This window comes from Adiantum capillus-veneris, chromosome 12, assembly GCF_014529385.1.
Source record: "Adiantum capillus-veneris isolate H3 chromosome 12, ASM1452938v2, whole genome shotgun sequence".
NCBI lineage: Eukaryota > Viridiplantae > Streptophyta > Polypodiopsida > Polypodiales > Pteridaceae > Adiantum > Adiantum capillus-veneris.
In genome coordinates, this window is record NC_140942.1 from 60,307,287 (window position 1) to 60,322,350 (window position 15,064).

General features: G+C 45.9%; 2 protein-coding genes and 2 pseudogenes across 3 annotated transcripts; 3 read left to right on the forward strand and 1 right to left on the reverse strand.

Annotated features, from left to right (window-relative positions):
- Positions 1 to 1,040: 1,040 nt before the first annotated feature.
- On the forward strand, positions 1,041 to 2,246 carry LOC147445797 (uncharacterized). Of its 2 annotated transcripts, none has more exons than XM_086525184.1 (3): positions 1,041 to 1,324; positions 1,576 to 1,719; positions 1,831 to 2,246. In XM_086525184.1, exons 1-3 carry the CDS (start codon positions 1,144 to 1,146, stop codon positions 1,833 to 1,835), a joined length of 330 nt encoding a protein of 109 aa, XP_086381310.1. In that variant the 5' UTR covers positions 1,041 to 1,143; the 3' UTR covers positions 1,836 to 2,246. The 2 variants fall into 2 exon arrangements, with proteins under 2 accessions (XP_086381310.1, XP_086381309.1); XM_086525183.1 differs by having other exon boundaries at positions 1,051 to 1,324; positions 1,576 to 1,715.
- Positions 2,247 to 3,761: 1,515 nt separating this feature from the next.
- LOC147445798 (uncharacterized) lies at positions 3,762 to 5,347 on the forward strand (annotated as a pseudogene).
- Positions 5,348 to 6,128: 781 nt separating this feature from the next.
- LOC147445799 (uncharacterized) lies at positions 6,129 to 7,326 on the forward strand. Its single transcript, XM_086525182.1, has one exon. The coding sequence runs from the start codon at positions 6,384 to 6,386 to the stop codon at positions 7,167 to 7,169; it is 786 nt and encodes a 261-aa protein (XP_086381308.1). The 5' UTR covers positions 6,129 to 6,383; the 3' UTR covers positions 7,170 to 7,326.
- Positions 7,327 to 8,664: 1,338 nt separating this feature from the next.
- On the reverse strand, positions 8,665 to 12,279 carry LOC147445800 (uncharacterized; annotated as a pseudogene).
- Between the last annotated feature and the right edge of the window lie 2,785 nt (positions 12,280 to 15,064).

The window sequence follows — 15,064 nt, forward strand, 5'->3', positions numbered from 1 at the left end:
AGATGCTTATTGATCTTTACTACCTTAGAATTTAACTCCAAACCCAGATTCCATTCTTCTATATCTTGATCATCTGGTAACAACCAATTTAGCATTCCACCCCCTTTTTGTTTAACTACAGATTTGGCTTCTTTCATCGGGCCAACAAGGCGTCCACAGGGACGAATGGTACTATTGGAAGAGACAGAGGAGGAGGAGAAGAAGAAGAGAGAGAGAGAGAGAGAGAGAGAGAGAGAGAGAGGTTGTGGGTACCCACGTTGTAACAGAAAAGCCCTCTCTATCCCTCGTGACTAATTGACACCACTTGTGTCAGGTGGGATCTACACTCGCTATTAATTGGGGGCGGCGGGATCGGTTTTGCATCGTCCGATAGCGGTTTAATCCTTAAGCGATCACCATGTGATCACAATTAAAGCGAACCCCAAGTAAATTTGATATGAACATCAAGTGACCGCCAAGTGATCCCCGTGTGAATCCCAATCTACATGTGATCACCTTGTGACCCACCCATTACCAAGTGATTACAGTGTGACCCCGACTATCCCAAAGTGATTGCAGTGTGACCCCGTCCATCCCAAAGTGATCTCCAAGTGAACACCATGTGATCTCCACCCCGTCATTTTTGCTATATCATTCTATGTTCACACCTCCATTTCAAGTGGCGTGCGATAGCTTAATGGGTGAATCGTGGCCTCCAGTTGTGTAGGTGGAGGGTTCGAGTCGCAGGGGCCCAGCCGATCGGAATCTTTTTATTCTTGAAAATAAATGGACAGTCCACATTGTTCGAAGATGTTGGACCGTAGATCCCACTTGACAAGATGGTGTCAATTAGTCATGAGGCTCTCGCTCTCTCTATCGCCTGCAGACAACGAGCACACAAACACAAAAAGATTGGAGGGTTCTCGGAGTAAAATTTCATTTGTGGCCCGAGATTCAAGCCACATTTTTGTAGTAAAACATTAAATGTATTTTGCCAAGGCCCAAATAGAGCGGGGGCGCGCAGAGAGAGAGAGAGAGAGAGAGAGAGAGAGAGAGAATATACAGATGGAGTGATTGTTTAATTGACAGCTTGCAAGTGCTTGTCTCTTTCCGGCATTTCAACATGTCGCTGCTGGAGCGGAAGACTGTGAAGAGGGATGCCAGATGGCAGGGCTATGGCGCAGGTTTAAGCTTTGCGTACGCCGTGTAGTACTGCGCTTGGTGTGGCGCATCGTCTCCACCCGCCTCTATCGAGCTTTGCGATCGCTGGTCTCTGCCTGTCTGGTTCCTTTAGGAGCCATCACCTCTGGTGCCCTCATCGGCCTTGCCGTTGCCACATCTACTGGTGCCCTTCCACCTATCTTTTCTGCTTGTATTCCCACATCTCTCGTTGTTTTGCATTGTGGGTCCTATTTGTATGTGCAATACCGGCATCTTCCTGCATTTTAGCTATGTCTGACAGCGCCGTCGTTTCCTCATTTACTGTCATTTTGTTTTCTTGCTTCGAGTTTCTGTGCATTTTTCTCTGTCATGGGATCGTCATCTAAAGATGCCTCGGAATTTATAATTGTATATGAAATGTTACCTTTTGGCAAGGTTTTGCTATTGGCTATGGGGCTCTGATCGGTGCGGCAGGTGCATTTGTCGCTTTTCTGGTGTTCAAGTTAGGAAATGAAGTGTGGATCAGAATTCAATTTGTGAATAATCTCCCAAGGCGGCTCGCATTTGGAAGGAAAGTAGGTGTAATTTTCTTCTTCTTTGGATGTGTTTGATGAACATGTCAAACATCTACCTGCTAAGGTATTATTTTTTCCTCGCAAAGCTCATGTGGGTTCGAATTTTTTGCGCCAGGATGAAAGATCGTTTTTTTCGAGGTCCTCACAGAGTAGACAGCGAGGCAGATAGCTGATTGCTCAAAGACTATCTTTGAGATTTAGCTGCAGGTGTTTCCTTCCCATGCCTAAATTATTTTTTTGAGGTCGGAGGTTCAGCCTTCAGAAGTGTTTCCTTTCCGCCTCAAATTTCTTCTAATTTCATCATCTGACATGCCTACCTAGTACTTGCAATCAGGAAATTTTTTATGAATGCAAGTTTTTAGAAAAGTCCCAAGAGACCTCAAACATCTATCCAACGAGTCTTGATTTCAAGACCTGTTATTCAAGAGGAATCTGGGATAACCAGAGACAGACACACAGGGCTTGGACGGTTATTCCCATCAATGCCTGCGAGCCTTGTTACAGTAATGGAAACCTTTATGTTTCACTTTCTGTTTGAGCCCCAAACTAATTGAAGTCACTGGACAAGGTTGATTTTTTTTTTTTACCACGATTGAGTTAAGAACGGTTGATATCACGTTGATTCTTTCCATCTGTAGTCGTTTTTATGCCGAATCAACAGCTTTATAAACTTTTTTAACTGAAGGCAGTACTGAGAACTTTGTGTTGATGTATGCTCGTGTGTGTGTGTGTGTGTGTGTGTGTGTGTGTGTCAGTGTTAGGATTTGAAGGGCAGCCTATTCTTTCAAAAGATGGGTTGTAGGGTCTATTTTCAGTTTGCCCTTCCAATGAGAAAATTTCGCATAATTTACAAGGCAAGATATTATATTCTGTCAATTAGTATAACCAGTATACATATAGATATTGTAAATGAGCATTAACATATATATAAAATGTTTTTTAATTAGCCCTTCCATTGACATGTACTCTATTTGTTCACCCTTCTCTATAGAAGGATAATTTTTGAACAAGCCCTTCCAATGACATACTCAAAAAAACTTTGGCCTTCATACGACCGGCAAAATGCCTTAAGAAGGGCAGATGGGCGTCAAATCCTATCACTGGTGTGTGTGTGTGTGTGTGTGTGTGTGTGTGTGTGTGTGTGTGTGTGTGAGAGAGAGAGAGAGAGAGAGAGAGAGAGAGAGAGAGCAAGAGAGAGATTGTAATATCATCCTCGAAAGTCAATTATGATTTATGGGACCAAAGATACATGTGATTTACTATGGGTGGGGCTCAAAAGTGATTCTTGATACCCAAGGATTGTGGTTGATGAGAATTGCAATAAAGAGCCCAGATCGTGGTGGGAGAGGTAAGTTTGCAAGCCTCAGGACTATCTACACATGCACATTTAAGAAGCTCGTCCATGGGATCGACGGCGCGGAATTGGGGCGCGATCGGCGAGACGATCTGGATCGTCCGCATGGTGGGGCCGGGCTCAGGGTAGGAGGTAAACCCGGGCGACGAATGGCGGGACGACGTGATGTCGGGCGGGTGACGTGGCCTCGGGCGACGAGGTGCCACGTGGATAAAGGGGCAGGTGGGTGGCCGGGGTGGCTTTCCGTGCGCGGACAATGATTGTCAGTTAGGGCGCCGAAAGGATTGCTTCATGCAAGGTGGGGTGGCGGGCCAGTTTCATATTTGAATTGGGGAAGGTCGTGCAATAGAGCAAGTGTAGGGGTAAACCCGGGCTTCTGAACAGGGGGTGCAGGCGGGTGTTTTGTGTTGACGAAGACGCACGCCTCCTCCAGTGGAGGGGCAACAGTTGGGGGGGCTTGGGGGTGGGATCTGAATGGGTTGCTCTTGCAGCTACAAGGCAATGAGAGCTTCGGGGAGCTTGATGGTGCTTGGAACGAGTCCGAGGGGGGGGCGATTGGCGCTTCGGATGGAAACTCAATTGATATGGATGAGGTGAAAGAGTTCTTTGAAGAGCATCAAAGTGGGTGTTTGGATGCATTTGCTTTTGCATCAACTAGGTACTTTGCTTTTGATAGACAAACATACGGGCTTATGATAGCTTCTATCGAAAGTGGCCAAACGATTACCATAAGTACTCTCAAAGCCCATGACAAGCGAGGTGTGCTAGACTTGAAAAAATGGGCAAGAATAAGGGATTCACTCCACGTAATGGTTGACCAAGGTGGATCTTTGCATCTTGTTATTGGGAATGGAAAGTTGATTGCATGTATAGAAGATTGGGAAAGCATTGTTTCCGCATGCCACTCAATCGACCATTTATGCTTGCGAGCAACGATGGCATCCATTGCATGTACATGGTGCACAAGTATTAGACAGCATGGAATCCCACTTGCTTATGTGAAGGAGTTTTTGGACTTGTGTGATTGTGCATCGTTGCCCGGGTTGGGGGAATTGGAGAGCCATGACACCACTTCCACATAAAATTGCCCGGGTTTACAAGACAGACAAAAGAGTCCCGGCAAGGATGAAGGTGGTGTTGAGGAACATACAGTGCCGATGGATGATATTCAAAATGTGATCAACGCTATTGCCATCAAGCACAAGGCTAGATTGGTAGAGCGGCAATCATCGTCGTCGAGGGGCTTCATTCAACTTGTGTGTCATCGCAATGGGGAGGCACGAAGAAAGGGCCATGATCATCGAAGACTGCGCACATCAAAGAAGTGTGGATGCCCGTTTACTATCGTCATTCAACGCGTCTATGATATAAAGGAAAGTGTAAGGATAAGGGTTCATGTTGGGCACAAAGGTCATGTGCCGGGATCACGTGAGGATCTTTATCACTTGCCGGTGCATCCTACTGTGAGGAAATGATGCATGGAAGATTTGTTTGACGTTGGAACATGTTGCCATGTCGGAAAGATGAGTGTCTCCAAGGAGCTATTTCACTTCAATATGGCATTGCCGATAGAGCAAGTGTCACATAGATTCTTCATGATACCAAAGGAAATTCAAATGATGGCATATCAGCTCCGATCCGAAGGTAAATAAAGCCCTGAATGTCTCCTTGCTGGGATAATCATAGGTTTGTATGGGCTTATCTGTCATGGTGCCTGGGTTTATTTTGGGGTAGTGCCTAGGTTTATAAAGAGCAAAACAAAGTTCTCTATTGTCAACCCTACAACCCGGATGCCTTCGATGAGATGGAAAGGCCATTCATACTCATTATTCAGGATGATTGGATGCTCGGCATGTGCATGCGTTTCTCAACGAACAATGGTTGGGCAATAGACTCCACATTCAAAACAAATGTTTTTGGGATGCCACTCTATGCAGCCGTATTGCCAAATCAAAATGGAATTGGTTTACCCTTGTGGTTTATGTTGTGCACACATGATGTAGGAACATCTCAAGAAAGCATTGCTTTGCAAGTGACACTGAGGCTTGTGTTCCACAGAATGAACAACATTCGCCCTCGAGCATTGGTGATTGACAAGTGTATGACTTCATTATTGGCCATCAATAAAGTTGTTCATGCTGATCAATCTTGTTGGGAGGTGGACAAAGATGGGACAACTCAACAAGTTGCATGTATTGTCTTGCTATCTTGGTTCCATACCAAGAAAGCATGGGTGGAGCACTTGCTTCCACAGGTTTGTAATATGGTTTTGTATATGTGTACGTGGGTTTATTTGTGTGTTAGAGGTTTATCTGTTAGTGCCTGGGTTTATCTGTCAGTGCCTTGGTTTTTCTATGTGTGAGAGCTTATCTATGTGGACGTGGGCTGATATGGGTGAACTATAGATTATCTCGTATATGTTTCTTGATATGCCTGCCCACTTTTTTGCAGGCTCCTAAGAGATCCGTGAAACCCTATATGCATCAATGGAAAATCTAATGCGATGTGGTACAGAGGACAACTTCGAGGCTCGGTACGCCCAGTTGTTGATAGAATGTGAAGGCCACCCTAATATTGTAAGGTATATCTGCAATGGTTGGGCCGCAAAGACATGCATCTGGCGACGCATGCGGACAAAATATGGTCGTTTATTTCCACATGGGCATGTGGACACTACCAATTTGGTCAAGCGACTATGGCAGTATGTGAAATACACGCTTCTAGATGCAAGGATCAATCGATCAACCTTGGATGTATTGCATGCCCTGGTGGGTGACTCCAACACCGGGACACGAATGGGTGGCACTGTTATCGAGTTCTTTCATTAGAAGCAAGAGATTGGTATAATATTTTCTTTTCATATTAATCAAAGCAAAGGCAATGGGTTTTTCTATGATTGCCTAGTAGAATTATTCGTTTGCATGAAGACTTGCATTTGTGCCTGGGTTTATACTATGGTGTAGGTTTATATGGTTGCCTGGGTTTATACTATGGTATAGGTTTATATGGTTGCCTGGGTTTATCTGTGTCTAGATTGCTTCTGAAGCTGATCACTGTATATTTTGTGTAGTTGACTCTGGAAAGCACAACATTTATGGAAACGATCGGCTGCAGACCACAAGACTTGCACGAGGTGAAGAAATCTTAAGGAGATATGCAAATGACCCATCGACGATTCAAGTTATCGATGAATCTGCACTCTTATTTAAGGTCTTGAGCATGTCATCCCCACAGGCACATGGTATCAAGTTAGTATACAGTCGGCATATTGTGACTGCCCAGATTGGTTTAGCAACTGCAAGCATCTGTATGGAATGCGACTCATCTTAAGGGACTTCTTTTCTCATATTAGCCATATTCTACCCATCATTGACACAGCCCAAGAGCTAGTCATCGAGCACGATCCTGAACAGTTTGAGGATACTACCATCGATGTAGAGCCTCCTCCAACACAAGTTTTGACCCAATGCATTGACGAGCTAAAAGCACTCTTGCACAACATTGAAGAGGGCATTCCATCATATAGTGACTCAAAGATCTTGTCATTGGTGGGGCAAGTGCAAGCAGCATGTGTTGGCCTCTTTGCTCAAAGAGCACCCATGGAGAGCGATTTTCCAAAGAAGGGAAGTATAACACAAGTACAGGCACATGTAACTGCCACTCGACTTGGGCATGGCCAACCTAGGCCAGAAGGAGTAAATATGCAAATCATGGTGCCCACACGGCCTGCTAGACAAACGGGTGCCTTGCGACATAAGCATCAAAGGGGCCGTAAGCGAGTTCGGTTTGCTTCGCAAAGGCGGGTTTACTGTCATCATTGTTGCACAAAGACTTTCTTGGTGGACGAGGGGGTCGATACATGCCACACTTGCAATGCATTGTTGCCTATGACTCCACGGCTAAGAGCTCAAGAAAAGCTAGGAGCATTGATAGGCCGACAAGCCTTGTTGTTTCATGGGTCTGATGCTTATGAATGCCTTGTTACATTCGTGGTATGCGGACCAAACAATGACGATGAGCATTTGTTTGATCTGAAGTTCGATGATGGGGAAACCATGCATGGAGTATTGGCATCAGCTCATCGAATTGTACTTTTGTAAAACCCTGCAATAAACATCTTCCTCTTGCCTTGCTGTTTTGCCCGGGTTTATCTGTATCCCATGTTTGGTTATTTGTACTATTTTTGGACCTCTCAATCACCTACCATATCTTTTCACTTGAAACTGAGCAATAAGCATCTGCCTCTTGTCTCGCTGTTTTGCCCGGGTTTATCTGTATCCCATGTTTGGTTATTTGTACTATTCTTGGACCTCTCAATCACCTACCATCTCTTTTCACTTGAATAAGGCAAGTTTTAAACTTATTATTATGGTGGTAAAGGAGTGGACTATTCTTACTTTGTACAACATGATAGACTTTTTGTTTTTCTTTCAATCAACCTTATACCTGTTTTGGGTTTTGCTCAACCTATCGGCACTACTTCTTGTCTTGTGATGGAGAATTTTGACTCATTACCTTCCCTAAAATATTCTGCTTTATACACTTAATTCCATACCTATTTTAATTGACCATGGGCTACCTCTTTATGTGGCAGTTCATTCTCGATGCCCTCTTAGGATTGTATTTCTTGTGCAACTATTAAGTGTATAGTTTTTCTCAACTTTGATAGAGATTGTAGTGTCTATATAGTTAGATTTAAGTTATACAATAATAATTTTTTATGTTAATATTAGACTAATTAGGTCCAAACACACACAGAGAGAGAGAGAGAGACATCAACATAGTTTAGTTGTAGAAATGTACGTGATACAAGTGGAGAAGAGATTTGTCCTTCTAGTATGATTGTCTTATACTCTTGGCAGCATCTTCCTTTCCTCTTTCTACCATCATCATTGTGGATTTTCACTACGAGCACTAATACTTCTACCACTACTAATAGCTTAGGCACAATGGCAATGTCAATGTTTTTTTTGAAACTTGTTCTAGGAAAACCAAATGCATGACTAACGCACCAAAACATAAAACACGAGGAGGCCTCATAAAACATTGGATGAGTTTTCGTGTGTGTGTGTGTGTGTGTGTGTGTGTGTGTGTGTGTGTGAGAGAGAGAGAGAGGCTTTCAAACCATATGGTGAAATTTGCCGTGATACCAAACAACACAACTTGCAAATACAACCTCAAAATCTACGCACTTCACAAGCTTTCACACATACCATGGATGTCTACCCAAGGCACACTATTCAAACTATGAAGCAACTTAATTTCATAGCTTAAGCCAAGAGAGAGAAGGGAAAGCCAACACATTGCATGCTAAAGCTGATGAGTATGTGATGCAAGTTCATACAAACAGCATTTTGATAACCGATAAAGTAAACCTGTTACACATATCAACCCAGGCAATCCATAAACCCAAACTTAATTTAACATCCGAACATGTAAACGTGGATAACATGTCAACCCAAAAAAAAATTAACACAAAATTGTTTTAACCACCTAGCATAAGCCGAGGAGAGAATGAAAAGTTCACATTTCATGTTAGAGCTGATAAGTATGTGAAACAAAATCATACAAACGACATAGTCACTCAAAACAATCTCAAGCAGGTGAAGATAAAATCTCTTGCACCTCATCCTTGTCACTACTAACAGCTTGGGCGCCATCCTCACTGTCCCCTTTGCCACTTCCATCGCCGTCATCCTCGTCATCAGTCCCATCATCCTCACCGTCATCACCGCCACCACTTATGTCACCCCCACCATCGTCATCACCGTCACCACTGATGTCACTCCCACCACTTATGTCATCACTGCCACCACTTGTGTCACCCCCACCATCGTCATCATCGGCACCACTTATGTCATCACCGCCACCACTTGTGTCACTCCCAGCATCGTCATCATCGGCATCCCCATCGCTACCATAATCGGGATCATCATCCCCACTCCCATCCTGGTTAGACTCGTCATCACTCCCTCCGCTACTCCCCCCGCTACTTTTATCCTCGTCACTACGAACAATCAAGGTCCCCACTTTGATCCGGCGCTGCATTAAAACAGATTAATTTAAACTCAGACATACAATAAACCCGGGCACTTACAAAAACACAAACCCGATTAAAATAGTAAAGTTGGCTTCTATGACCATAGAACTTATCCTAGATTCGTAGCCTTCCTCCACGTGACTCTTGATCTCCTTTTTCATTGCCTCTTCCCTTTGATCGATTGTTTTCATGTGGTTGGCCACAAACTGCATGATAAAAGTATCTTTCTTCATGGCCGTTTGAGCCTTGTGCGGAAGAACGTCCCAAGTGAGGGCTGCCCTATTCTTTGCTCTCTCCTCAATCCTCTTGCGATTTACTGCAAACTTTCGACTCACATCATTAAAGTGTTGTTGGGCCCGTACCTGATCTCGTATACTTGACTTGGGCACGTCGTTGTTGACACTCCGAGCCTTTGAGGGATGAAGACATCCAGCCCATGTACTTTCTTTAAGTGTTGAATCATCCGTAATCGCTTCTCTATGAGAGTGTTCCGACTCGGACATGGTGGTTCAGCCCGACAAATTCTCACCAACTTACCCCCATTGATAACCTCAACATAAGGCGTCTACATCCAATACAATATAAAAGGCAAAGCAAGTCAGTGACAGATAAACCCGGGCAATAAAAATACTAGACAGAGAGAGAGAGTTGCACACCATGGCGTGATAGGTAAACCCGGGCAATAAAATACTAGAGAGAGAGAGAGAGAGAGAGAGAAAGAGAGAGTTGCACACCATGGCGTGACACGTAAACCTGGGCAATAAGAATACTAGACAGAGAGAAAGAGAGAGTGCACACCATGTCGTGACTTCTTACCACAGTTGTGGAGGTAGTACAGCTTGCCCCTGATTGTTTTGCTCTCTTTACTTGAAGCTTGGGCCGCTTTGAAGATCCGACAAGGGCAAGAGCCTTATCCACCGGCCCTTCATCCTCTTGCCCCGTCTCCACATGCTTTTTAGCCTTATTCTTCACACCATCCCTCTTTACAACAATCTTAACCTCCGTCACCTTCTCCAACTGCCCTTTGCCCGTGTGCCCTTTCACCTTGACCTAACCATTTTATCAAAGAAGAGGAAAACCATAAGATAAAAAAATACAATTCATTGGCTTCTTGCACAACACTTGAGGGGCTTACCTCATCAACAACAAGTTTCCGCTCGATGGGATCACGAACTTCCACCTCTTTCATCCTCTTCAACCTTGTTGCTCAGGGACCGCCGTACCTTCTTTCTCTTTCACATCGGCCTTGGCCTTTCTCTTGTTCACCTATGACAATGCACTCAGACATAAACCCGGGTGCAAGGACCAAAAACACTTGCAAGGCACACTTTCATTGCAATAGTCTGCCTAGGGCCATTTGTTGCATACTTGTGTCTTGGGTGGCTCGGAGCCTGCTGTGCCACTCAACTTCTTTGCTTGACCACTCTTTTGAACCTTCAAGGGACTTGATCCTTCAAGCACAATTATATCCAGCACACATTGCCACCCGTAGACACCTTACAGCCGACACAATTTTCAAAAAAATTGCACAATACCCGGGCACTGACAGGTAAACCCGGGCACTGACAGATAAACCCAGGCACAGTCCTACCATTTTAGTTTTGTTGGTCCTCCTTTGCAGCCTTAGGAGCCTTTGGAGCCCCTGGTCGGCCACCCGCTGTGTCGCTTACCTCCTTTGACTAACCGCTTTTTTGAGCCTTCAACGCGTGTGATCCTTTAACCAGATTCAAACCCTTCACATCTTAAACACCTAAGCACTTAACAGCTAGCCCGGGCACTAACAGATAAACCCAGGCAACTCGGGCACTGACAGATAAACCCAGGCATTTCTCCTACCTGTTTTGTTGGTTGGATCCCCTTTGGGGCCTTTGGGGCCAGGGCCTTCTTCATACTAGCATCTTGGCATGGCTCCTGAGGTACATCCGATGACAGAAGAGCATCTTGACCCTGCACAAATCTTACATGTTTTGTTGGTTGGGCCTCCTTTGGGACCTTTGGGGCCTTCTTCAAAACAGAGCCTTGGCCTTGCTCTCGAGGTACATCCGCCGACAAAGAAGCATCTTGGCCCGGTGGCATTGCAATATTCAAAGACGTTGCAATCTTTGGGGCCTTTGGAGCCTTCTTTGAAGCAACACTGGCACGGCTCTCGAGGTACATCCGCCGACAGAGGAGCATCAATCTTCAAAGGCGTTGCCCTCTTCAAACCCTGCACATGTGAACACTTAACAGCAGGCAAAAATTTCCCTTAAACCACACAAATCTTCGGGCAATGACAGATAAACCCGGGCATCTACAGGAAGAGTCCTACCTGTTTTGTGCGTTGGATCTCCTTTGGGGCCTTTGGGGCCTTTGGAGCTTTCTTTGAAGCAGCACCTTGGCACGCCTCTCGAGGTACATCCGCCGACAGAGGAGCATCTTGGCCCTGAGGCGTTGCAATCTTCAAACCCTACACACGTTGGAACAAATATACCCAAACGTCCACAGATAAACCCAGACATTCACAGGTAAACCCGGGAAATGTCTTACTTGTTCTGGCTGTTGGGCCTTTAAAGCCCCCTTCTTCCCTTCCTTGGTCACAACAGCAACAACAGGCTTGCATGGCTCCGGTTCTACAACCGCCAATGGAGGAACATCGTCATTGTTTGGTCCTTTCCCCGCTTTCTTCTTCCTTCCCCGATCACAGCAGTAGTCTTGACCGGCGAAGGCTCCGGAACAACATCGGGCTGAGACACTGCAAGAAGGAGCTCCCCCCCCACCTCTTTGACCTCCTCAACCGGCGTTGGCCCCGCCCTCGACCGCGTGGCTCTCATCGCAGGCAGCTTTTTGGCTCCCCCCCCAGCCCTTCCAGCAGGCTTCTTTGGCGAAGGTGTCGAGTAGGCACCCCTCATTCCCGTCCTCCCTCCCTTCTTCGCCTTGCCCGCCATCTCTGCGCAATCCTGGATAGAGCTCCCCCTTGCCCGCGATGCCCTTGAAACCCCCTGGACAGACCTGCACGATGCCCTGAAACACCCCCTCACCCCAAAACAGAGGTGGCAACGTTGAACGCCCATCTTGCAAGCTATACTACGAGGTGCAAAGTGAAAGCAACCCGTGCGCCTTCGCGGGACGACCTGCAGGCTCCCCTCACTGCTTGAGGTGAGGTGAGGTGACACACCCCACTTCAAAATCATGGCGGGTGATCCCGTCGGATTTCCCCCCGTCATAATTCGTGCCGACGTGGATCGTCCGTCGCCATCTCACCCACATCCCACGGCCACGTCGTCCCGCCATTCGTCGCCCGAGTTTACCTCCTACCCCGAGCCCGGCCCCGCCACGCGGACGATCCAGATCGTCTCGCCGATCGTGCCCCAGTTCCGCGCCGTCGATCCCATGAACGAGCTTCTTAAATGTGCATGTGTAGATGGTCCTGAGGGTTTGCAAGTGTCAATCTACTAACATAATATGGCGGAGGCCGTGACCCTTTACACATGTCACGTTCTGCGAGATGAAGGCTGTAAGCCAGAAGTGGGGAAACGAAAAAGAGAGAGAGCTCAGAGGCGGAGCGAAGGGGAGAGAGAGGCCGCCGAAGGCGGCCGGCAGTACTCGTCTTGGTTAAAATTGTGATGAAAGCTAGTTTGAATGTGCAAGATCCATCCGACAAGGAGAGTTGAACTTATTCAAGAGGGAATTGGCATAACCAATCTACCACACTTGGGTGATAGAAAGGTTATACCATTTTCCTCTTGTTATTAGCACACGCCCCCCCCCCCCCCCACACACACACACACACACACCGGGGAAGAGTATTTTAACGTCGTAGGAAACTATCCCAAGAGACCTTAAAGATCTATCCAACAAAGGAGAGTTGAACTCAAGACCTATTATTCAAGAGGGAATTGGCATAACCAATCTACCACACTTGTGAGTGTGAGAGAGAGAGAGAGAGAGAGAGAGAGAGAGAGGAGGAGGAGGAGGAGGAGAAAAGTTTCTTGCGACGTAGGAAACAATCCCAAGAGACCACAAAAGCCTATGAGAAGTCTTGAACTTGAAAGATCGTGTTCAAGAGGGAACGGTGATAACCATTCTACCACTTGAATATGAGAGAGCAAGCATATATTGATATTTAGCTCTACATCCGTAACTAAGGTTTGACGACGTTAGTGGGGATATCAAAAGAATGTTTAGAAGAAGAAAAAAGGGGGGGGGGGGGGGGGGGGTTTGACGACGCATGAACAAACCCAAGTGACGACAAAGATATATTTGGCAAGTGTTGAACTCAAGGCCCATTATTCAAGAGGGAGCTGGGTTAGCCAATCTACGATACTTGTGAGAGAGAGAGAGAGAGAGGATTTTTAATGTTGTATAAAACTATCCCCAAAGACCTTAAAGATCTATTCGACGAGGAGAGTTGAACTCAAGACCAGTGAGTGAGTGTGTGTGTGTGTATGTGTGTGTGTGAGTGTGTGTGTGTGTGTGAGAGAGAGAGAGAGAGAGAGAGAGGAATACGGTATAACCTTTCTATCACCAAAGGTAGTAGATTAGTTGTGTCATTTCCTTTTTAATAAGGCGTTGTGGGAAACTATCCGAGAGAGAGAGAGAGAGAGAAAGCATATATTGATTGCTACCTTTACACCCACAGCTAGGGATTGATGATGTTAATGGGAAGCTCATTGCATATTGTGCTTTGGACTACCATAAAGGTAAATCTGGGAGTTTCCTAGATTCAAGTAGGTATGTCTAGTGAAATGTCAAAATGCGGTGCCAAACAAACTGTTTGCATCGCAGTAGATGTGGTTAAGGCCTTAATGCTATAGTTGAAACATTTTGTAGGTAGATTTCAATGTAACTCAACTATACACACATAGATAACACTCTTGACTATTGGCATGTAGTTCTTCTAATGAGAAGAATAATTCAACAAAATCAAGTTTCTCTCAGATAACCAAACAATCACTAAATTTTGTAGTACGGTTTCAATTCGAAATTTACAAGAAGGAAGAGAGAGAGAGAGAGAGAGAGAGATAGATGGCAGACTGTGGCAGTAGAGAGACAAGCTGGGTGTTCGCCTCGGCCAACTATCATCACTCACTCCTTAGTCTTGCTGCCTCACCACACTGGCATGTTTGTGTGACGACCTGGTCACCTGAGTGGTTCTTTCGCTCTCCATCGGGGCTGGTCCCTCGCCCTCAAACTTAAGGGTTAGAAGTTGAATGAACTTTGCCCTCAAGCTTTGGGGTGCAGGTGTGGGCAGCCCTGCCTCCACGTTTACTGTCTCCGTTGAGCGCTCTCATCTCGCTTTCTGTTGCGGGTCCCGCCTCAGCTCCACTACTCAGCACCGAGCCCGAGTTGGCTGCCATCGTTCAGCTAATCACCACCCTCATCGTTCAGTTTGAAGGCGCGAGAGGACATTCTCTCTAGATGTCGTCAAAAACGCGCGCGCGCGCACACACACACACACATAGCCTCATCACTATATATGAGGCTATATCACATGGGCATGGTCAAATGGGATCAATGGTGGAGGAGGAAAAGGCGGGGCGCGTCAATCATGGACCGTCGGATTTGAGGTTGTTTCGAATTTACTAGTTTGTTCGAATTTACTAATCGGCTCACATTTACAATATGACATACTCGAATCCCCTATATTTCAACGTACGCATGAGGGCGTAGTGGTGTGCACATGGTTCGTGGTGGGGAGGTCAGGGTTTCAAGACATGGGGTGCGGATCGACCCGAATTTACAAGCTTGCCCGAATTTACTATTCTCCCGAATTTACCAAACGCCCTGAATTTACCAAATCCGCATCTGACAGCCAAGATCACCTCAACTATCGATCTCATTTAAGCATGCCCATGTGAGATAGTGTGGACACAGTGATAGTACTGACAGTGGATGTCGTCTAGCTACGTCTCAGTGACAGTGTCCATGGCCCTTGGTGGTCTCTCTCTCTCTCTCTCTCTCTCTCTCTCTCTCTCT